Raw genomic sequence first — 25,601 nt, 5'->3', positions numbered from 1 at the left:
GTAGGAAAGCTGAGCGCAGATGGAGAAAAACAAACCTCCAGGTTCATTATGACATTTATAAAGAGAAACTTCACAATTATAATTTACAACTGAGGAATGCAAGGAGGTCCTACTTCTCTGACATCATCACTAAAAACAGCCATAATGCTCGGGTCTTATTTTCTACAGTTGACAGGCTAACAAACCCTCCTGTGTCAGTGGCAGCTGAACTTCATTCGACCATGGCCTGCAATGACTTTGCCAAATTCTTCACTGAAAAAATCCAAAAAATTAGACAAGCAATTGGTACATCAACAGCAGATCCAGGATATGTACTGTGTCCACCAAAAAACTGTTTAAACACCATGAAACAGTTTCAACCTATTAACAGCAAAGACCTGGAGGACATCTTAGGTCAACTGAACTCCTCCTCCTGCTGTTTAGATGTCCTGCCAACAAGTTTTTTCAAAAAGGTCGCAAAGACTTTAGAGTCAGACCTGTTACAGGTCGTCAACTTTTCTTTATTATCAGGTGTGTTTCCAGAATCACTAAAAACTGCTGTAATCAAACCTATACTGAAAAAGGACAATCTTGACAAGACACAAATGAACAACTACAGGCCGATCTCAAATCTCCCGTTTTTAAGTAAGATCATTGAAAAAGCAGTTTCTCAACAGCTCAGTTACTTCTTAAAACAGAATAATTGCTACGATGCCTTCCAGTCAGGTTTTAGACAGAACCACAGCACTGAAACCGCTCTGACCAAAGTGTTTAATGACATATGTCTGAATACAGACAGTGGAAAAATGTCAGTCCTAGTTTTACTGGATCTCAGTGCAGCATTTGATACAGTTGACCACAACATATTACTCAAACGACTGGAGAACTGGGCAGGTCTTTCAGGAACTGTACTAAACTGGTTCAAAACATACGTAGAAAACAGGAAATACTTTGTATCAATAGGTAACTTCACATCTGAGCAGACAAGTATCACATGTGGAGTTCCCCAAGGTTCCATCTTGGGACCCCTTCTGTTTAACATCTACATGCTCCCACTGGCACAGATTATAAACAACAACAAAATAAACTATCACAGCTATGCAGATGACACACAAATATATATCACAATGTCACCAGGAGACCGAGGCCCTGTACAGGCTCTTGGTAAATGCATTGAGGAAATCAATGACTGGTTGTGCCACAATTTTCTCCAGCTAAACAAAAACAAAACTGAGGTAATAGTCTTTGGCGCCAAAGAAAAACGATTACAGGTCACCAGAGAACTTCAATCTATACATCTAAAAACCACAAACCAGGCGAGAAATTTGGGTGTAGTGATGGATGCAGACCTAAACTTAGAAAAACACATTAAGACAATAACAAAGTCAGCTTACTATCACCTCAAGAATATATCAAGGATAAAAGATCTGATGTCTCAACAGGACCTGGAAAAACTAGTCCATGCATTCATCTTTAGTAGGCTTGATTACTGTAACAGCATCTTTACAGGTCTACCTAAAAAATCAGTCAGACAACTACAGCTCATTCAGAACTCTGCTGCTCGAGTCCTCACTAAGACCAAAAAAGTGGACCACATCAGTCCAGCTCTGAGGTCCTTACACTGGCTGCCTGTCCGTCAGAGGATAGACTTTAAAGTTCTGATGCTGGTCTATAAAGCTCTGAATGGTTTAGGACCAAAATACATCAATGACCTCCTGACCCAGTATGAACCATCCAGATCCCTCAGGTCATCTGGATCCGGTCTTTTATCAGTTCCCACAGTCAGAACCAGACACGGAGAAGCTGCATTCAGCTTTTATGCTCCTTATATCTGGAACAAACTCCCAGAAAGCCTCAGATCAGCTGAAACACTCAGTTTATTTAAATCCAGGTTGAAGACTCACCTGTTCTCAGCTGCATTTGAATAAAGCACCAAATCCACACTTTAAGCTTAAATTTCAAAACTTACATTTAACTACTGATTTTATCTACTGTTCTGATTTTATCTGTTTTGATTTTATATACTGTTGTTTGTTTGTTTGTTTGTTTGTTTGTTTGTTTGTTTGTTAATTAGTTAGTTAGTTTATTTGCTTGTTTTAATCAATTTTAAATCATGCTTTTTATTTGTTCTTATTTCTAATGTCTCTGTAAAGCACTTTGAATCACCTTGTTGTTGAATTGTGCTATACAAATAAACTTGCCTTGCCTTGCCTTATTCACCACAGCAGGTAGCTCCGCATGTTTGATTTGGTGGATTATTACACCACCTGGTTTTGGGTCTCCTCGTGGAACTTAGTCTGACTACACTGCAGAACCTCTGTGTTTGTTTTCAATATAGCTGTATTTAAACATGTAACATTTTTGTCCAATTACTGGAGAAATCTTAAGCTGAAAGGAAAACTTTTTAATTAAAGTGTACCATCAAGTCAATTCCTGGAATATTGATCTGGTCAGTCAAGTAGAATTGGGAGGTTGTTAATTCAGCTATTTTGGTGTTAATGAAATTAACAACAGATGCACCAGAGGGGCAACAATGAGACACACTAGGTGGAGGCTAATAGCAGCTTTCCCTCCTCATCTTTTCAGACTGTTTTTTCGCTAGTAGGGTCAATGCTACTACTGATACCCTACAGAGGTTGCACAGGTAGTTCAACTCCTCCAGCATGGGACATCAATACTTGTCAGTGCCAGGTTTGCTATGTCAAACTCAAACTTGGTAAGGTTTTCAATTTAGCAATTGGGATGCACTTCATACTGTCCAGGAGCTCAGTGATATCCTGGTCCAGATCGGGGAGGAGATGCCCCAGGACACCATCAGCATTTTATGATAGTTTTGAATACTTGGACATAACGAACTTCAGTTAGCTTAACAGCAATTATATAGTACCTAACGGCAGGAGCTAGTAAACATATCTGTATCTAGGAAACATACAAATAGGCAGCAGTTTATTATTATTTTGGTTTATTAATTAGCTCTTTCCCTCACATTGAGCGGTGCAGAATGTAAAATACTTATGTTCAATTTTGATTGCATTAAACTATTACATGAGAAGCAACTGAAAAGCACTCTTATGATTCTTTCCCCCATTTCCAGGGGTGTAACATTTACACTCTAGACTTAAAGTGCTGAACATTTATGCAAACTTCTGCAACCACTGTGCGAAGAACTTTCTGAAGAATATTTGATTTCTGTTGGAGAAAGATGAGTCAAAAAGTTAGAATACATTTTGGTCTATAATATATCATTCCATGATTTCTTTTTTTAACTCCAATTACTTAATTTGTACTATGCTTTCATTTCAAAGTGCAAGGAGACATTAAACTGCGTAATTTAAAATTATGATCAAAAGCTGCCTCTCCCTCTGTCTACTTCTCAGTGTTTAGATTCAGAGTGGCATCAGGTTAACGTTTCAAAACGCCGGTGACACGCAGCCATGTTGTTGCAGGGCGATGCTGGGAAGTCGACGCCTCTGGCTTGTTCTTTCTCTGACAGTTTGCTGTTTTAATGATTCCAAGGGTAATGTTCCCTGACACACAGCAAATGGTACATTAGGTACCTGTTCTCAGAAATGTTCTCACACAATGTTTGAAGATATTTCTTGAATGCTTTTAAGTTGTGGAGAGCAAGAAAACTGTGAAATTCATGTAGTCATGTAATTCCACACTGATTTTAACTTTTAATACTGTACTTTCTCCTGAGCTCCAGTAAAAGTAGGTCAGATATGTCAGTGAGAGATGGAGGGAGAGCTCTTTTGCTCTCTCTTGGTGTCATTTGTACAAATATGGTAAGTATAGTGTGCGATGCATTACCATCACTCCTCTGCGGTCCCTTTATTATAAAGCACCGTTTCTTTGAAAAGGGCATTTGCTTTTTTTTTTTCCTGAGTATATGACATTTGCCTTTGTTTTGGTGAGGGGGATTCCTGCTTTTGCAGGTTAGGTTTTCAGCAGTGAAGACTGTAGGCAAAGTGACAGTTCATGCAACATCGGTCCAAAGTCCAAAGCAGAGATTACATTTTGGACCTATCAAAATGCTTTTCTGATGTTGGATAAGAATGCCTTTGTTTTAGTTTCATCTGCACTTTCTAACTTTTTAATAAATATTGAATAATTAAGCCAAAAAAAAAAATCCTGCTGTTTGAGGTTTTTTGTTTGTTTTTTTTTGCTCCCCTAGCATCAATCCTCATGAATATAGATGGCAGTTTGTTTACAATTACCCTCGTGTATCTGATGGTACAAGGTATGCTTGAATTGACACGGATGTGTTTTTTTTATTGACGCTCTCGTGTGAAAGATAAGCCATACATATTGATATTCCATAGAGAAGATGATCATGTTGCTTGTCTTCTATACGGCCCATTAAGTCTGCTCAGTGTTAAAATGCTTTCAGGTGTTGCTGTTTTCTTCTTTTTTTGTTCCAGCAGAGCTGCAGTTTAGTTAAATGCAGCATTTTACACATCACTGCGAAGTAAATATTTTATCTCCATTTCTGGTTGTTAGGAGCTGATCTGTGATCTTCAGCTTGCTTTACTGCTAGTGCACCTGGTGAACTGAAGTGATCAGACAAATGTACGTATGTGGACAAGATCGTGTGTATGTGTGCGTGCACGTATGTGCATACACACCGCGGCTCAGTGCCTGACATGTTAGACCACAGTCTGATTGGATTCCTCGCTCCAGAAACATTAAACTCACTGACTCGTGGACAAAAGCTGAGAGGTGTGTGTGTGTGTGTGTGTGTGTGTGTGTGTGTGTGTGTGTGTGGGTGTGTGCCCAATATTTTTTTGGGCTCTTTTATTGTCCATTTGTATATTTGTGGCTGTTTGTGTTTTATTAAAGATTCTTTATCTTTTAATCTCTGCGTGTGCGTGTATGCATAGCTGTTTTCTATGTTCTGCTCCATGCTGAAAGAGAGTTCAGTTGTCCTTTAGATCAAGGTCAACGAGCTGTGCCCTATCTTATTGGTTCATCTATTAGCTGTTAACTGGTGGGTCTATGGATGGATGGAGTAAAAGCTTTGACCCCATGTTAAGCACAGTCACCTACAGGGGAAAGTAACCGTCAAGATGGAATTGAGTACAGCTTACTGATTACCTTTTTAAAATTGTAATTGGTCCACTAATCTGTTGGATGGGTGTGTTTAATTAACAGTCAGGAGTCTTAACTCTTTCAGACTACAACATCCAATATTTCTATTCTCAGATCTATCAGTGTATCCATTTCTAAGGGTTCGTTTAAGCCTGAATGAATGCAGAGGCCACCAACAGTAATCAACCAAAGACCAAAGTGATTTTGGGAATTTATCAAGTTTTAAAACTGACAGCAATCTATAGTTTTCATCTGATGTCCGAGCTACCGGGACACACCCACCTGGTGGGCAAAAACAGTACTGAGGTCTTCTGCTCTGCTATCGGGTACAATAATCACCGGGTACACTAATCTTTGAGATTATGGCACCAACATGTGAGCACGCCTCTCCTAACCCTGCCTCCCAGTCCCTGCTTCTCCGCAGAAACCCAGACTGTCTGTGTCGGCTCATTTCAGCTGTAGATCAGCTTTTTGTAATGACACAATTTATGTGACAAATTAATTAGAATACCAAAATTTTTCTGGTGTTACATTGTAAAACTCATTGCAAAATGTCTCTTCATATCTTCACTTTTCTCCCATTGATAGATTATCTAAGTAGTCTTGGCCCAACACAGGTAAACAAAACAACACTTTTGTCCTGCAGTAATACCAACGTCCAGCGTCGGACATCAGGATGGAGTAACGTGTTTTGCCTGCTAGGTTAGTAAGTTAATCACTACCATTTTTTTTGTTTTTGAAAATTTCCTTCATGCAAAGAACACCAAAGCAAAACACTTCAAAAGGGTTGTTTAGAGCAACTCGTCAATGTTCCGTTGTGAATGTAGGATGCCTCGATATCTTATCATGTACTTCCAGCCTCGGTGGATGATGTTGAGATGAAAGCTCTGTGCAGGTCATACCGTCCTTCTTCCTTAATTATTATTATTCAAACTCGTCAGAGAAAGGCCGGCCAAAAGGTTCGAACTTTTAGTCTTGCTGTTATTGACAGCACTAATCACTGCATCACGCTGACACGGGCAAATATGGCTTTTCAGCATCAGCAAATTGTGTTAATTATAAGTGCAATAACTTTAAATTGTCATTCACAGAGTGGGCAGTCAGTGATGCAAAAAATAACAGTCTAAAGATCTCTGTAGGGTGTTCTTAGAGCTGGTTATGTGAAGCCAGAAGAAACAGAGATAGAACTGGGGTTATCTGAGACAAACCTGCTACTTTCTACTTCAGTAGTTTTGGTCATATTAGGCGACATTTTCACTTACAATTCCTGTGACCTAAGAGGCAAAAGAAAATGGCTTTGCAAGAGTCTAATTTTATAAGCTAATTTGTTTGAAGTGCTTTTAAGAACGCCTGTGTTTGAATACTTTAATTCCCTCTTTGGAAAGAACTGTGCACCTATTTAAAGGTTTGAAAGATGAAATTCTTTTTCTGTGTTAACTGGTGTGGTTTAAAAAAAGGAAAAGGGACAAAAATGGTTTTAATGTTACGCAGTGTCAATTTGGATCATTTGTGCTCTACCAATGTGGAATCCAAATATGACGTTATTGAATTTATGCGACTGATCATATCTATATACTCATTACATATGACCAACCCTGCCTAATGTACTGTTGGTCCTTCACATATTGACAGGGCTCCAAACTCCCTGAGGACAGGACTCCTTTGAAAATAACAGATTCATGGTTTATCACTTTTTTGAGGTGTGAGACACAAGAATGTCAGAGTCACTTGGGTGGCTGACTGTGAGAATAGGCTGTTTATTTTCTATATTTAATTTCCAGTTTATATCCCAGGCCCTGATATGCAGCAGTGCTGCCAGATAGTTATTGCTGCTTGTGTCGTACGGTACTGTGCAGAAGTCTTGAGCCACCTCCTAATAGTTTCCCTCCAAAGGTGCCATCACTCAAATAGCTATTGGCTAAAAACCTGGCACATTAGGGCATGGTGTGCAGTGCATCCTTAAAGACTTTGAGCAGATGAACAGTATTTGAATGTAATGTCTGACAGAAATGGGAAGAAATCTAGCAAAGACCTGACACGTGACCTAAGAAATGCATCCCGCCAAACTACTGTTCAAGAAGTCGTTAATAAGGATCAAAACAAGAATAAAAGAAGTAGTAGTAGTATTTTTGGTTCAAATCATCAATTACAAGAAAAATCTTTCCCCAGTAACTTTACTGTATAAAGAGCTAACATCGCCAAAATGTCAGGAGTAGTTAGTTACTACAAGAAGTGTTTGTGAACTAAAAATCAAGAATGTGGGATACTGTTTGTCCGTGATTTGGAGAGCCCAGCGCTGCTCCCAACACAGGGAAAACCAATTCTGCGGGGGAGACCTACCTCGGCACTTGTGCAGATGAAGCCAAAGGGAAGATATGCTTCACCATATTTTCTAGTCTTTGGCTTAGAATGAAGTTGGTTTGGAAACATATTTGGCGATGCTTCATCTCCTGCTTTGCGTTTGTGTGGAAGCCCCGTCAAAAACCTGTCAATTATGCCAACAGCGTCCAAGCATCCTTTTTTTTCTCTTTCTTTTCATACCACGCCCCCCCTGCAATGGCTCTGCCCCACACTTTGGGAGCCTCTGATTTAAGCAATGTTTGATCATCTCGACAGAGAACAGAACAAACGGTAGCCAACTTCCACAGAGAAGCTTTGAATGTCCTTCAAGAAGCCTGGAGAACTGTTCCTGAAGGCTAATTAAAGAATTACAAGTAAAATTTACCCAAGAAAGTTCAGGTCGTGTTGAAGAATAAAGGTGGTCAAAAACCAAATGTTGATTTTCAAACTTTTTAGAATTGTAGAAACTAAATGTTTGCCTTACTGTATTTTCAGATATGTTTGCACTTACAGAAAAACAAGGGGTAGCTCATATACACAGTGTACTTTAGGTGCGGGTGTATATTGCGACTCATTAGTCCTTACAAAATAGCTTCTATTGTTTTGATGTCACTTTAGCATCTAGGGAAAAATGCTAGGGAAAACCTAAACTTCATTATAGTGTTAAGACAAAAAAAACTGCCTACTTATTTTTGTAGTAGAAGGAAGAACTATTATGAGCCAACTGTGTCTTTTGTCATTCAGTCTCCCAGTGGGAACCATACTAACAAGCTTCTTATCCCAGCCTTGCTGTTTATATCCCACACACCTGGCTGACCAAGCCTTCTGCTATAATGATGGACTCTTTAGAGCATAAAAGGTGTTTAATCTAACTAGAAACACATAATCGTCCTCGGGGATCTAGCAAAAATCTGTTTGAAATGTTCATAAAGAAAGTGTGTCTCGCTGTTGATGCAGAAAGTTTGAAAACAGTCCGTTTGTAACTTTATGCATCTTGCGCAACCGTACTTTCTGCTGGGGTACTGCTGATGTTGTTTTTGTGCTCATGTTAATTACTTAGATCTGAGTGGGGATGATTAGCATGCTAGTAGTAATAGCTAACAGGGAATCCAATAGCCTATTATCATAATGAGTCCCTTTGGCGTACTGTGTGGGTTGGTAAAAAAAAAAGAGAGAGAGAAAATGAAGAAGTTATGCCGGTCGCCCAGAGAGGAGCGTTGCATCAGTGAAGTGGTTTGTTTTGATTTTTCCCCCCCTTTTTTTGAGGAGATTATATGATTCAAATTGATTTGTCCACCCTGTCTGGAATTTGATAATGCCACAGCTGAAAGGAAACATAAGCACAGTAATATAAAACAACACCAACAGAACAACCACATCCACACTGAAATACAACACATTAAAAGCTGAAATGGCATCATACTTTTCGTCGCAGGTCTTTAGTTACCAGCCTGGAAAAAATCTAAATGCAGACATGGACATGAATATTCATTCCTGACAGGTGTTTCTGTCCAAACATTCACACACATGTATAAACACACACACACTCTAGGAGTGACATTTCTACAGCTGTGCTCATCATACAGCCATCCATATACGCTGGACTTCTGCTGCCCTCGACCTCGTCCCATACATGGTCAGCAGCATCTTTATATGTTGAAAGTATTTGGAGTCTCTTGAGGTGGTGTTTACGTTTTTTAAATATTTCATCATTTATACTTTTTCTACAGGGCAAGTTTATGTTTTCTTCCTGGTTCTTTATCCCTTCGCTTTGTTCTTGCACCTGCCGCATTTTGTCTTGTCAGACTTTCAAGGAAGCTGTGCTGGTATTCTTCAGCGCCACGCAACTGTCGACAGTTTGATCAATCTTTCCTTTTGATTCTTGCCAATCACTAAAAGCTCCAGGGCTAAAAAGGAAACTGTGGAACGACTCTCTTCTTGTTAACTCTAAATTTTAACATTAACATTACTACCATCTGTTGAGAAGGCGTAAAAAGACATATTGGTGTGCATATTCCCACCTCTGATTGGGTTTGATTAAATGCAGAGATAAGTTGAACTATAGCCGTCCTTTAACTCGTATTTCCCCTGATCTACTCCCACTCTGAATGGATGTTTCTTAATGACTTGAAAAATGGCTATTTACTAAAGATATTCTGTAATTATTAGACTGATATTAATTTGCTAAATATTACAGGTTATAATAATCAATGAGAATTAAATAAAATACATATACAATTATAATTTAATGTACTTTTCCTCCTGCAGATGGCAAGGCCTGCCCCTCCAAAGACTTCCAGTGTCGTAACGGGAAATGTGTGGCACCGATCTTTGTGTGTGACGGAGACGACGACTGCGGGGACGCCAGCGATGAGGAGAAATGTTCGGCTCCCACCTGTGGGCAGCATGAATTCCGCTGCAACGACTCGGAGTGCATCCCTGCCCTGTGGAGCTGTGACGGCGACCCCGACTGCAAGGACAAGTCAGACGAGTCCATGGAGCGCTGCAGCCGGAGGACGGAGCCCCAGAAACCCCGCTGTCTGGTGAGCGAGTTCCAGTGCGGGAGCGGCGAGTGTGTCCATTTGAACTGGAAGTGTGACGGCGACCCCGACTGCAAGGATAAATCAGATGAAGCAAACTGTCGTAAGTCAGCTTTTTTCTTTTTGCCACCATGTGCTCCCCCTGTGCCGTTCGCTTTATTGTTGTTCAAAGCAATTAGAAAACATAGGAACGAGTCACACCACTGGCATGCTCCTTAATCAAAACATCTTTTTAAATTATCTTTGATTATTCCATAACAACGGGCACAATTCAACTCTGATCAGTCTGAGGAGAGTGGTAGTGAAGTAACTGATCAGCCTAAAGAATCCAGTTTTATTAATTTTAGAAATTAGGATGAATGGTTTGTATTAGTACTTTTGGATATTGTGTCATTTATCTTTACTTGAAGCTAATGCCAACTATCGCCTTTAATGAAAGTTACGGATGGATACCAAAAAGTAATCAGTTGTTTTGTAGAGCAGCAGCTTAAATGTACTGGAGGACTATGCTTTGAAGACCGGCTCTGCTCTGAACAAAGACTGTGTGACAAATGTGTCACCAAATGACTAAAGGAAGATCAATTCTAATTTTATCGTGACGATCCACAAATGTGTTGCCATGCAACCATGTGACCTGTGCAAGAAGAGACAAACCCATCTGAGCCTGTGTAAGGTGAAGGTCCTTCATCAAGCGTGACCCCCATGTGGTCTCCTCTTCACATGCCCACACACCACTTAGAGAGATGACAGCAACTTCACACATAAGACATGATACAAGCACAGTGCGCAGCCAGGTGCAAGCTCTAACACACACATGCACCCACAATAATAAGGTGTTAGTACAAAAAATAAAGCAGAAATCACAGAGTACATGTTGTTTCAGTGTTTAGATCACGGCTTGCCCTTTATCACAGTACACACCCTCCTTATCCTTAAATTAATGGCTGCTGCACTCCAGACAGAATTACATGGGTCTGTGGAGTCGTCTTTTACGAGATTGGAATAATTATGTAGGTAAGCACTACACGATTGGTCACTTTTATGTGGTTATATTTTGACAACAATGTCTAAATCTGTGACATGGTCGAAACTTCACTCTAAAGCCTCGAATCTGCTTTCTGCAGGTATGCTAAAATCCACTCAGGTCTGAATGACACAAATTTCATTATCAGACTTTGAGCATCGATCTTTGAGGATGCCCGTGTGCCTGCCTGTGCGTGTTATTGTGCAGAGTTGTCTGTGGAGAATTGACACGAGTGTGCACCAACTATGCATGCACCACAAAAGACCTAAAGGAAATATATATAACAGGAAATGACTACTAACCCTTCATGTCTCCACAGCGGAGTATAATCATGACTTGTCTCAGCCATAAATGTAAATAAAAGTCAAACATGGACGATGATATGTCATGTATTGGTTTGAGAACTATGACCTTGATATTGGTGTTTCAATCAGACCCACTTTAGTCTCTTTGACTGGACCTGAGCATGTTTTAATGAGAGCTTTGACTTGATTAGCTAATGCTAACACCGGCTTTGTTTGGAAGTTCAATGCATTATTCACTGAGTTATTAACTGCTAGCTTGGAGAATTGGAAGCTGAAAATAAAATTCACTAAACATGTAAACAGAACAGCCGACAGCTTAGAGTATATTTTATTAAAACAGACTATTTTCCTAAAATAATTAACGTAAATATCCTTGCTACCAACTGATATCTTTTCCAAAACATTTCAAACGGTTGCTAACTGCCTAAAAAACATTTAAAAATAGACCAAAAATCTCTCTATTAACCAAAAAAAAAAAAGGGAATCTGTCCTGGGTGTACCCTGCATCTCACCCCGTGATAGCTGGGATAGGCTGAAGCCCCCACAGCGACCGTGATAAGGTTAAGCAGAAGAGAATGGAGGGATGGCAATTTAAACGAGAACATAGAAGACAGCTTAGCACCGTTTCAGTGTAAATGAGGATTGTGACAATAACTGCATACTATACCTCCAGTTTGTTCTTTCCTCGTTCGCCTCGTTTCCATCAGGCTCTGCTCATTCCCACACACGCGCTCCTTACGTATCATTTGCCATCTTATTCGAAACATCTGTCTCAATAACCTCGAGCTTCTTCGCGGACACACCGAGACAAGCGACTGTGAGCAGAGTGACAGAAGGTTAATGGAAATGAGACATTATGCACTCCACACTGTATATAAATGCCACTTGTTTTGCACATATTCAACTCTGTATATTTTATATATTTTATTATTATTATTATTATTATTATTTTATTTTATTTTTTTACTATTTAATTTGTAAAAATGTGTATACACACACACACACACACACACACACACACACACACACGTAGGAAAATATTTAGTATACACATCCAGAAATGCATACACTATTATATATTGTACATATATTTATTAGTTTCAGGTTGGCCATTCTTGTATTTTGCTCGTTTGTGTTGTTGTGTTTGCACATCTCTGTTGCTTGTGGGGCTCGCACACAAGAATTTCACTCGCATGTGCTGTGCCAGTGTGCCTGCACATGTGATGTGACAATAAAAAGTGATTTGATTTGATTTGATTTGAAATGGTCACATCGTATCGCAACTTTCCTTCTTTCCGTCCTGTCAACGTTTCCGCAGATGGCAATCCATTATTATAACTATTCATCCCGGGGATTTATCATTATTAGCTGAGCTAACATCCCAATAATTTGGATGAAGGAATCGGCACATTTTGCGATGGTCCAGGCTTTAGCATGAACATCTGTTTGTCTTTATTTTATTTATTTTTTGTCTGAGTGTTTCAAAGTATGTCTCAGCTTCCCCTTTTCCTGGCATTCACATGTCCTGCTGCAAGCTTGCATTTAATTTTGCTCATTTAATAATGCCTCTGTGAGCCCGAAAACCCAAATGTGCCCAAACCGTTGTGTGTGGCTGTGTTAATACCATATTTCCTGATGCGAAGATTGTCTGCCGTGTGTTTTTTATCGGCTCCACAGTCATTGATCATGTCTGCCTCTGCTCCGTTGGCGGAGCCAGTCCAAAACACAACACATGAATAATTAAATAGCCAGTTAAAAAGACAAATGAGTTAAATAAACCGTCCCTCCACGTTAGAGCAAGCACAAATGTCTATATGCACATTTACATGCACACACCTTCTCAATAGGTCACTAGATGTGGGTTTGCTTCAGATGCTGGATGAATACATGAATGCTTTTCTTTTCGGCATAGCAGTTTATGAGGATTTATGCCCTATCAAGAGGTGCGTATGATAGATTAGAGCTGAATACTGGAATGCAATTTGAGAGGAAAAGGGCTGAATTTGACTTTGTGAACAATTTAAAATGCTCTGAATTTTCATTGTGGAACTTTATCATTGTCTTTTCGTGGATTAGACTAATGGGAATACTCAGCTAATTCTTAACTCTGTGTGTTTTGTGTTCCTCAGCACTGCTTACGTGCAGACCTGATGAGTTCCAGTGTGGCGATGGCTCCTGTATTCACGGCACCAAGCAGTGTAATAAAGTTCACGACTGTCCGGACTACAGTGATGAAGCAGGTTGTGTCAACGGTAAGCGTCTCGCGAGTATGGAAAAGGAGGACGGCCATGAAACAAGCAAACATCCCGATTATTATTAGAAGAACATATTGTTCTATTTTGTTTTCCTCCCAATAATGTTGGCTTTTCTTCTAAATGCAGAGTCAAAATTCCAGATTTTATTTAAAGTTTCAATTTATGTTTTCAGGACTTCTGCTTCTCGCTTCTGCCTCCTTTCTTTAACTTCATTTACTCAAAAAAAAAAGTGGCCAATTACAACTTTAATACTTTGAACTAGCTTCACAGGAGCTATAACGAAGAGTAGCACAGTTGGCCTCTCTGGTGAGTTCGGCCCCATGAGAAACTTTAATCAGAAAAATGTCCACCAAAAGATAGGCTTAGAGGCATGGGAGGATAAGAGGCTGTGAATCTCCACTGCCTTAAATCTCCCCTGTGTTCCCTCCACTTAAATCTCCTGAGTGGTCGAAGACGGAGGTGATGATTCAAAGAATTGCAAAGAAGCTACAGCGATATTTTTATTTACTGTAACAACTCAGCTGCGTATAACTTGCACAGAACAGATATGTAGCAGCTGAGTTGCTTCGTGCATTTAATAGGCACTGGATGTCACATCTGCTACTCTTCTACATTTTATTTAGCTTCTACTTTCAAGAGAGTTAAAGGGCCTCTTTGATGGGAGCTCAGCTGCCTCTGGCTCATCTGTAGTTCAAACCGTATAATGCATATGTTATCCATGAAGCCTTTCTCTTTTTTTGAGCTCGTGTTTACTATTAGTTACCATACATATGATATGTCTTTCTCAGTAAGCTTCCCTAATTAGAATAGCGACAAACATTTGTTAACCTCCACTTAACTCCCTGTAGCCTGTCTTATTTATAGAACTAAGCAATTTAATGATCAAGCTTTGCCTAAAGCTTCTCACTGAGAGTCAAGAGAGTCAACCTTTGGGCTAATTATCTCCACAGACCACAAGAAACATCGACAGCATTGCTTTGCTGACATTTACTGTATCTGCATTAGAATCTTGTACTCTACAAAATCTGACGCGCCAGAGGCTTTCATCACAGTAGGGTTGAATTATTGTGTTGCCAAACACTAATTTGGTGCTCAATGTGATTAAAACACTTGCTAAGAGTCTAGGCTTTTAAGTCATCTGATGTCTTCACTACAGTTACAAAATGCGACGGGCCCAAAAAGTTCCGCTGTAAGAACGGGGAGTGTATCGACAGCAGCAAGGTGTGCGATAACGTGAAAGACTGCAAGGACTGGTCAGATGAACCTGTGGAGTGTGGTAAGATTCTTCGTGTTTCTTTACACACACACACATTAATGTGAGAACATTAGCTTGTTCAAATGTGGGTGGTCACTCTTCTCTATGTAAAGGAGATTCATTTGATCAAGGCTGAGTAAATCAGGATATTTCTCAACTACCTTGTTATGATGAAAGACCCAAACGACTCTGCCCTCCGGTGCGATCTTAGCCGAGAGAGCGTGACACGACTACGTTACCCATAACGTAGATTATCCACAGAGATTATCCAAACAGCACAGATAATTACTGCTTCCTCAGCTTTGGTCACACATTTGACACCACAAGCAGTGCAGTTCATCCACAATCAGATGTAAGCGGCTGAGAAAAGTATACTTATTAATAGAATCGTATCAAATTAATGAAACAAAGGGAATTGAAGCCTGAGATTTTACTTTATGTACACGTTAAAGTGTCTGAGGTTATTAAGAGACGCTGCACTTGACCCATAGCCTCTCTGAATTGGAGTGGGCTGGCATCTGTTGTGTCAGTATAAAATTATATGTGTGCGCACTGCCTTTGCATCCTCCTCTAACCTCACAGCTGATGGATATATTCAATTCGATTTTATTTTTACGGCGCAAAATCACAGCAACAGTCAAGGCTTTATATTGTAAGGTAGACCCTACAAATAATACATACAGATAAAAACCCAACAGTCATATGACCCCTTACGAGCAAGCACTTTGGCGACAGTGGGAAGGAAAACTGGAAGAAACCTCCGGCAGAACCTGGCTCAGGGAGGGGCGGCCATCTGCCGCGACCGGTTGGGGTGAGAGAAGAATCTGCCATGATTCCCATGATAAGAATTAAATATGATGATCTGTGAACTGGAAGTTAGCACACATCACAGCCAAGAAGATGGCGCTGAGTTAAGCCGAGCCTACACAGTAATATCACTTATTAGCAGTAATATAGCTTTATCTTATTTGTGAATGACATTGCCGGATTATTTTTGGTATTTAGTAAAACTCTGAATCTTACTCACTCATTCTGTGTATATGTGTGTCTATGTACATCGATCCACAAATTGATCCATAAATCGATGTGTATAGACACAGAAATATAAGAATTTTACTCCAACATTGCTGCAGACATCATCTCATACAGTTCAGTGTCTGTCTGGCGCTAGAATTAAGATGTTAGAAAGAGTTTATTGGTATCTGAAAAGAACCTCCTGCCAGCCACCTGCATGTTTTACCCATGCTATAGTCATTATAGTTTATGTGATTTTCAAAGATTTTAACTAAACCTCAGTACAAACTATACAACATTACAAGAGAATAGAAATATGGATATGAGTGTCCACATACTTTGTTTTTTGTTTTCTAGTGCTTCTGCTACAACCTGCTTAAACTGCTTTAAGCAGGTTTTCATGTTTTTGCCTTATTTTAGTTTAAAATAAGGCTGATACTCAGTTGCTGTTCCGTTCTACTATAAATTACCAGTCTAATTTTGATTAAATGCAAATCTGTGAAAGTCCATACTACTCTTTTCCTCTTCCTGTGAGTCTCCCTTAATGTCTTGCTGCCTCTCTTTTTCTATCTCTAGTAGTGTCTTAGTCTCACAGCAGTACCTGTAGCCTTGAAGCTTAAATCTTTAATGTAAACCGGTAATGAAGTACCAGCTTTAGCTTTCTGCAGAGATCCCTCTTCACTCCCTGGAGGGTAGTTGAAAGAAAAAAAGGGATAAATGGAGGCACAGAAACTGATACAAAAGGGAAAGGAAGGATGACTCAGTCCAATATGTTCTGTTAAAAGGAAAAAAAACCAGAGGAAATGGAGAGAATTGGATTAGAGGATGAAGGAGAGCACGTGCTTGTGTTACAATAGGCAATATAGTGCAGCAGAGGTGGGACCAAGTCATTGTTTTGCAAGTCTCAAGTAAGTCTCAAGTCTTTATCCTCAAGTCTCAAGTCAAGTCTCAAGTAATGTCAGGCAAGTCAGAGTCGAGTCTCAAGTCACTGGTGTAAAAGTCCGAGTCAAGTCACAAGTCTGAAACTTTGAATTTCAAGTCCTTTCGAGTCTTTAAAAAAAAAAAACGAAAAAATAATGTTGCAGTTATGCTAAATGTAAATATTAGACCATGTAATTTTAAAATCTGTGTTTTTCTCAACACATGACAAAATAGTGAACTTAGAAAATATACACAAATTGTGAAATTGCACCTCTTTAAAATGCAGCTCAATTAAACCTAGCTCCAAGAATAATTTTCACCGACAGTTCTGAGATAAGCTGCATGTTATTCTTGGATGCGGTTGTAGGACTGGCTTTAAAATCGCATGACAAAAATATCATACACATAAAAAAAAAACTGTATCACCAACGTAGCCTGGACAACATTTGCTAGTTAGATGAAGTCAGCTATCTCATCGTAGCATATTTATATGCATATTTATAATCATACGGTTCTTGGAGTGAGTGCACACACTCATGAAGTTTAGTAACTTCAGGGGCCCGTTCTTCGTACCTCGCTAAGTAGGTTAGCTGGATTTGATTGTTGACGATTTCGCCTGATCTTGGATCGTTCGGTTCCCCGAAGCTCATCCGGGACTTGCTGTCATAGCAACAGAGCCGTAAGCGTAAACCTGCTGGGGAGCAGGTTTACTTTATGTAAACAGGATTAGATCGCGGCCACGCAGGTATGTCCGCTTCATTTATACGAAAGCAACAGCGATATTCCACCACTGGAATAACATCAATGTAACTAAAGACAATGCAGCACCTGATCCATTTATTGATTTCACACAGATACATACAGGTCATTTCCTAAAAAAGGGAAATGTACTATTAACATTCTATCACATGTATGTGATTATTACAGATGTAATTCATATTTCAGAGTAGCAATTGCAAATTACTTTGTGTAATCAAGATGAGAGACCACGGCTATAAAAGCGAAGGTGGATTTGGGAAGCCTGTCGCAGCCATGTCCTGTCCGTATACGCGAGCCACCCTTTGCGGAAGGTGCAAGATTGATAAGGAGAGTTTTCAGAATTCCGCGTATATTGCGGGACAGACAGGATCCTTTAGCTCAGCGCGACAGTGTGCTCATAGAGAGATATCGATTTTCCCGTGAGGGTATTATTCACTTAACCAACTTGTTGACGAGGGGGTGCAGGACCACCACCTGTCTTTTTTTTTGCTCTGCCCTTTTCTTGGTTGCTGTTATAAACAAACAGATCATTCCAGGGTCTCTTTCCAAGAGACGACAAGCAATATAAGTGATAAATATTACCATTCTGTAGAATATTCTTATATTTCACTTTTACCTGTTCCCATGTTCTAGTGGGTCCTGTTGTGGCTCTAATGTGAAAGGGGATATAATATAACATATTATAATATAATATAATGTAATATAATATTGGATAATATAGTGTGATATGATAAATCTACCCTACCGCCTACTGGTGTTGGCCAGAGGGGCCGATGGCGCGATATGGCAGCCTGGCTTCTGTCAGTCTGCCCCAGGGCAGCTGTGGCTACAACTGTAGCTGCCTCCACCAGTGTGTGAATGTGAGAGTGACTGAATAGTGGCATTGTAAAGCGCTTTGGGTGCCTTGAAAAGCGCTATATAAACCCACTCCATTATTATTGTTATTATTAAATTACTTACGAGTTTAATTTGTCAGCAACTTTCTGCCAGCCCTCTCTCCTTGCTTTTGCAGCCTTTGCAGTGTTCCCTTGCGTTCTGATTAAACTCTGAAACTCCTGAAATCCCTCACTCAAGAGTTCTTGCTCTGCTGCCGAAAAATACCGAGCCGAGCGCGCTCCATCGACATTTTCGCCGACCAATCAGAGGGTTGCCGATCAATGTTTCCACTATCGATGCGTAGCCCCTTTTACAACACCCAGTGATGTCACATTACTGCGTCCAGCTGTACTAATCGTCAACAGCAGGTGTGTTCGGGGAACCGGATTAGCGAGCTCACGGTTAGCGCGATGGTTTGGTCTTGGATGTGTCATTTGATCTTGGATGTAGTGAGCGACGTACGAAGAACGGGCCCCAGGTCACTGCAACAAGCCCAGGTACAGTTTACCGACGGATGGGTGCAGGACCTTGAAATGCACCGTGTAGAACGAAAGACCATCGTACGTATCATAAGTTTACCAGTCTCACAAATCGTCGTCATAAATACACATTCCTTAACCGTTTATTAATAGGACCTTTGAGCTCAACGGTAATTAATTAGTAGTGGAAATAATTTCTGGTACCCATCACAGAAATGTAGCAGTGACAATAATATTGTATGCTGTAATCGTACTGGGCAATTGGTGATACAAAAAACCTGTTTTATCCTGTGAATAAAAGTATATGTTTTTGTCAATGTACCATAATAACAGAAGCGAAACGCAATATTGTGTCAGGACAATTCACTATTTATGCACAATAAACACAATAAACAAAGGAGCATAGCGCGACAATTTCTGTTCAGCGCCAGACTTGCTTGTAACCTATATCACCAATTATGTTATGAAAATGACGTATTAACTACTAAAAAACACTGACCTTCGTGTAAATGCTTGGAGCAGACTAACCTGTGAGCTGGAGTGTTCTGGGACGTTATATTTGATCTTTGAATGGCTGCAATCCAGTCGCCTCTTTGTTACTTCGGAAACATGGCTGGAACAATTTCTCTTCAATGACGTAATCCGACCGATCTCTTTACCCGTCGGCTTCCCGTGGCTGTCATGCGACCGGCTATTGCAGTTAATAATACAACGGCTTCTTGACATTTTTGTGTTTCTTTTTATCGCTGTATAACTGATTTTAATTGAAAGCCTGCGTGCGCTAGTACCGCTTGCCACGAGTTCCCAGAATCCTTTGCGGTTCTACCCGTGAATGACGTCACATTTTCAATCTCTATATAATATGCATGTTAAATTTTATATTTGGGGTAAAATATCAAGTTTTTTCAAGTAAACCGGTTCAAGTCCAATTCAAGTCCCAAGTCATTGGTGTAAAAGTCCAAGTCAAGTCACAAGTCTTAGAACATTTTTTCAAGTCAAGTCTAAAGTCATAAACTTAATGACTCGAGTCTGACTCGAGTCCAAGTCATGTGACTCGAGTCCACACCTCTGTAGTGCAGTAGCACCTGGGATAAGCAAAGGTTCCTGTTGGAAAATGGATCCGTTCCAGGAACTACTAGCTAAGACTACCGGTAGTAGAGCACACAAGAATCACACACAAACTTGAATTGTTGATGTATACAGACAGGACAAAAATATCTTTACTGGCAGGATGATTTAAACTGTCCATACAGACCAACCCGTGGGATTGTCTTCCTGTCCATCTTGTTCTTGTGTTGCCAAAGTTATTCTGTCTAAAAACCTGCTGGAATTTATTGGAACAATACTCAACTCTTTGTTTTATTTTTCACTGTTTCCTCTCTGCCATCCCTGCCCTTTCCTCTGCTGCCACTCTGTCTCTGCAGGCCTGAATGAGTGTGCAGACAACAACGGTGGCTGCTCCCACATCTGCAAGGACCAGAGAATTGGTTATGAGTGTGACTGCCCCTCTGGCTACAAACTCCTGGATAAAAAGACGTGTGGAGGTAAAGAGAAAAAAAAGTGCAGCAGAGCTCCTCATACCTTGGTCCAGAGAAGCACGACCAAAGGGCAGTGACATTAATCAGCTGAACTTTATCTGTGCTATTCTGTGGTTGTTTTGTTCGAGGGTACTTTTAACTATGGCCATTTTCAGGTCCAAGGAAAACATTAACATGATTCATTAAACACTGCTGTTTAAGATTAGTTGCATTTGCTTTACCCGGTTGAGACAAAAATCTAGTATGATAACTAACTTAAATGCAAAAAATGGGGTTAGCACTCTGGAGTAAACTGCCTCATCTAAAGCTTGTCTTTTATGCATGTTGCAAGTTATTAATTGCATGCAGACATTCTGGATTTGGGAGCATGAATAAGTTATTTTAACAACCAGTCTCCTTAGCGAGGTTGCCAGGTCCAGAATGTAAGATGAGGCATTTGTAAAATGTTGGGATGCTGATGATCAGAAAGTGTTCCACCATAAAAAACAGATAAATGATGTACAGAAGAACAAAACATCAGTTCACAAAAACTGCTACTCCCTATTCAGTACTAATTACATTTTCACTGATTACCTAATGGGTCCGCCCACCCATTGTTACAGCCCTAGCAGGACCTCCTCCTGAAATCGTTCTTGTTTGGATGTGTCCTGCCATATCTCCTGCCTTTGGTGCCACCGTTTTTGTACGGCTGACTCCCATCAGCAATTAAGAATGCTTAAATCCAGAGAAAATTGAGCTCTAGGGCCAGAGAGAGCTTTGTTGGGTTGTTGCTGGTGAGCTGTGAGTATGGTGGTCTATTGCTCCTACTCTGTGGAGAGGAGTGTGTTTTGGTACTAACCCCCTTTGACTTATTTTTAGTTTAGTGATGATCACCTGAGTTTTGTTGTTTTCTTTCTTCAAAAGGTAATAGTGGCTGGTCTGTCTCTTTTAGTTTAGTTATTAATAGAAACATTAATAAAATCTGTTAATGTAATCATTTTGCCTCTCTGCCTCCTTTTTTCAACCCGGACACCTTTGTTACTTTCCCTCAACCACTGGACCTTTTTAGGGGACCAAGAGGGGGCTTGTCCGGGATCGCTGAAAATGGGAGTTTTGGAATTGTTAGCATTTGGTTTCTGATTATTTTGCTTGTAAATGGCTTGTGAAATGATGCGGAAACAAAGTTCAGCTCTAGAAACCGAGAATCAGTTCAACTTACTGCTAGCTATGTGACTCAAGCTCTCATTACAGTTGTACAGGGACCAGATAGCCCTTAACAAAGGGGCTAATACCACATACTCCAGAAGCAGCCCCTGCGGACACAGCAAGCAATGCCATTGAATGCCCTCTCTAAGTTAATAAGACAATAGTTGAGCAAAATCCCACGTCCCCTTAAATATGCTTAATGGGATGCAGAGCTTGTCCCGTGTTCCACAACCAGGACAAAAGCTGCATTGTTTCTCCTTAAGTTAGGGGCCGACTACTGGATGGACTCTCCTCTCCAGTATCCCAGCACAGACCATCCTAGGTAGGCTGAGAAAATCGGATCCCCCTGAAGTTGTAACATACCCTCTGGTGCCCTTTCTTGAAGAGGGGAACCACCATCCTAGAGGGCAGTCTAGAGGCACTCTCCCCAAGTTCTATCCAATTTTGCAGAGGTATGTCAGTTGAAACAGTTCAGAACATCCAGAGGCTTACAAACTCGAGTCCAGTCTCATCCACCCTGGGGACCTTCCACCATGGAGTTGTTTAACTACTTCAGTGATCTTGCCTCCAGTATTGGGAGGTTCATCCCCTTTGTCCCCAGATTCTGGTTACGCTGACCTTGGAGGACCTTGACCTGTAGCTTTAAATATGACCCTGAATGCGTTCAGAAATGTCAGATTTTCCATTTTTCCTAATTTATTTGGTTTAAGCTGTTTCCATATACAAACGTGTTTAACATCATTTCTATTATCCAGTTAAAACAGTGTTAGTCTGTTTCTCAAAAATATTAGTGTTACAACATTCAAATTTCTCAACAAAAGATCTCTCTCTTTTTTTTTTGAAGTGAGGATCCTGCTGAGAAAGGTTGTTAACATGTCTCAGTCTCCAGACAAATAGGACTGTGTGTGTCTTGATCTTTATGTCTTTGTGCCATGTTTCTCTCTGCAGACATAGACGAATGTGAGAACCCAGATGCCTGCAGTCAGATCTGCATCAACTACAAAGGGGATTACAAGTGTGAGTGCTATGAAGGTTATGAGATGGACCCTGCCTCTAAGACCTGCAAAGCCGTAGGTAGGGCATTTATCACACACACATTTTTGGAAGTGAATACACACACTGTCATTGATGGAAGCTCCCACCAAAATACAGTCGCACATACATATGAGGAATCACACATAGAAACCAACTCTCACATATTCAGCAACGGCGCTCCGACTCTAGCGCCGACTACCCAGTCACATCCTACGCAGTTCTCACACAGTGGCACTCCGTGAAAGGAGAGTATTGCTTTGTGTGCAGTTCTTGCACAGCAATCTGTGCAAAGATAAATATTTGCCATCTTTTTTCTGCAGCTCTCACTAATGAAAGTTTGCAGCCAGCTGCTTTTGCTCTCCCCAGAGTGTTAAGGGAAGGGTGTTATTTGGGGAAAAGGTCTGCCCACTCAATGCAGGACACAGGCAGGGTCTCTACCCATTGTTGGCTACAGCAAATACACTGAACAGCAGTTTGAATGAAAATAAAATCTTGTCCTCTAAGCTGCACTTGGCAAGTTTGCAACTGAAAAGAAGTCTTCCTTAATGCTATTCAAAACACAACTGTACATGAGCCCATTAGGTATACATGAGACTTGTTTGAAAGCACAATTTGGGTTCTTCTAATCAGTTCGCACAGTTTTCAGTCTGTTAGAGCTGACCTTAAAGATAACAATCCTGTGGTTACCAAGCCTTTAAGTACCTGCAGATAATGTTTCTATATATTTTACTTTAAGAAGTACAGGAAACAGACGGTCTAGAACAGGGGTAGGCAACTCCAGGCCTCAAGTGCTGTTGTCCTGCACTTTAGATATCACCCTGGGTCAGCACACCTGAATTAAATGGTTAGTTCATAACCAGGCCTCTGGAGAACTTCAAGACATGTTGAGGAGGTCATTTAGCAATTTGAATCAGCTGTAATTGACTAAGGACACATCTAGTCCTGCAGGACACCGTTACTCAAGGCCTGGAGTTGCCGACCCCTGGTCTAGAATGTGTTAACAGTGCATGCTTTCAAGTTTTTAACCTTATTAGCATGTCCCTACGATGTGTTGTTTCTGTGTTCGAAGACATATCGGTGAAATAAGCAGGCAACACAGTAGGTGACTAGCCTGACTGAACAAACCAGAACAACATGTTGCCTATGTTGCCACTGTAAAGTTCACTTTTCTTCTTCTTCCTATTTTCCAAAATCAGTTAACAGCTCAAACACGGATGGCTGAGGCATGGCCGAATTAGTCCAATATTGCAACTTATTTAGAGTAGAGACACAGAAGCAGACGTGGGTGGCTAGTATGCATCTCTTATATATGCATGAATATTCAAAGAAGTGAACATGCAAAGTTGCATCTGTACGGTGGCCCTGAGAGTCAAACGGACTACAACTTAAGAAAACACCAGCAGTAAGAAAAACGTTGCAAAAGCACACAAAACACAACGGAAATAGGAAAAAACACAAGGGAAGTGTTTCTGGGGAGACAATAACCCGACGGACCAGTTGCAGGAACCAAAATATGCTAAGAACTGCGCTGGGAGACAGAAGTGGAGGATCTATTGGTTTTGTGAGGAAAGAAAAGATGAGAGGTAAGTGTGTTAGTCTAACTATTAGCCTAATAATCCGTCATCAGTATTATATGAATCATGATAAAACACGCCTACCATGTTTTGGGTTCCTGCAACTGGTCCGTCGGGGTATTGTCTCCCCAGAAACACTTCCCAATACTGGAGGCAAGATCACAGAAACACTTCTCTTGTGCGTTTGGAAATCAGCTTTTTCCTATTTCTGTTTTCATGTTTCCTATTTCTGTTGTGTTTTGTGTGCCTTTGCAGCGTTTTTCTTATTGCTGGTGTTTTCTTAAGTTGCAGTCTGTTTTGCCTCTCAGGGCCACCGTACATCTGAGCCATATGAAGACATTAAGGGATTGCCTTTACAAAAAAACAAACAAACTTCTAAATATGCAATTTTAGTTTTCAATTTTAACTTTTACGGATAGGTACCTGCTATCTTGCTACATGTGCTAACGATTTAAAATATGTATACATTATATTTCTAGGCTAGAAATTACCTCATGTTCTGGTGATGTTAATTCCTTTCTACTCTCTATTTACATACATTGAGAATGGAACTTTTAACTGATTGACTTACACAGCAAATTACTTTTCGGCGAGAGAGAAAGGAGTGTTATTAGTAATTACGGTCTGAGGTTAAGTCATTACAGGGTAAACTGGTCTGATAATGAGTGCTTAAAGCAGAAAACAGACCTTCACTTCTAACCTAAGTGGCATAAAAAACAGCATTGATTGCTTTGTGTCTCTGTGTGGGAATCTTTATTACTGTTAGGTAGACCAAACATCCTTATTGGAGGCCAGGCCATTTATAAGATGGCAGCATGGAGAAGCAGAAGAGAAATGAGATAGATACTTACGCGGTATATGACTTATTTCTCTGCTCGTGTATACATACTGTTCATCATTACATAGCATAGCCAAAGGAGACAAAAAAAGAAGTCTGAAATGTGACTGGATGGATTCCTGTTTAAGTTGAGGATTGTTTATTCAGAGGAACAAATCGGGTTGGGACCATAAGTACAGGGATGCCTGTTTTGTGAAGCTGAGGTAATTTGGATTTAATGAAGCTGCATTTTGCTTATGAACTCATTTCTAGACTCGCACGTGCGCAGCAACAGAAATCACCGTACATGTACACAGCGCATAAGTAGTTATTTTGAGGAGTCACGTCATGATTTCTACACAAATGCAATTCCCCTGCGACTGACTGGTTAGGAGGAATGTCACGTTCTGCGATGAGATAGGAAACGAACCCGGTGCCAATATCATATGCACATATTGAAGTTCAGAAGCTGTCATACTCATATCATCTGAAGGTTATTAAAGTTGCATATAAGTCCATTTTTAGATATGCTGTTGCTGTGAGTTGAGTCTGTGTAGGTAATTGTGAAAACGCTACGATGTGTTTGGTGTACAGTAACTGCGTTTCATTTATAATCC

The 25,601-nt window shown here is 40.3% G+C and overlaps 1 protein-coding gene across 1 annotated transcript in view; it reads left to right on the top strand.

Moving 5' to 3' along the window:
- The window catches only part of lrp8 (low density lipoprotein receptor-related protein 8, apolipoprotein e receptor), a 189,031-nt gene that overhangs the window by 126,228 nt on the left and 37,202 nt on the right, over window positions 1–25,601 (top strand). The window contains exons 5-9 of the mRNA XM_085375705.1: window positions 9,676–10,050; window positions 13,406–13,528; window positions 14,688–14,807; window positions 20,260–20,379; window positions 22,507–22,632. Coding sequence (XP_085231831.1) covers window positions 9,676–10,050; window positions 13,406–13,528; window positions 14,688–14,807; window positions 20,260–20,379; window positions 22,507–22,632 — 864 coding nt within the window. The remainder of the gene's footprint in view (window positions 1–9,675; window positions 10,051–13,405; window positions 13,529–14,687; window positions 14,808–20,259; window positions 20,380–22,506; window positions 22,633–25,601) is intronic.

This window comes from Diplotaxodon limnothrissa, linkage group LG17, assembly GCF_057381915.1.
Source record: "Diplotaxodon limnothrissa isolate DT_005_m linkage group LG17, D_limnothrissa_male_GT1.1, whole genome shotgun sequence".
Classification (NCBI taxonomy): domain Eukaryota; kingdom Metazoa; phylum Chordata; class Actinopteri; order Cichliformes; family Cichlidae; genus Diplotaxodon; species Diplotaxodon limnothrissa.
Note: the sequence above shows the minus strand (reverse complement) of the source record. Positions and strands in the feature narration are given on the sequence as shown.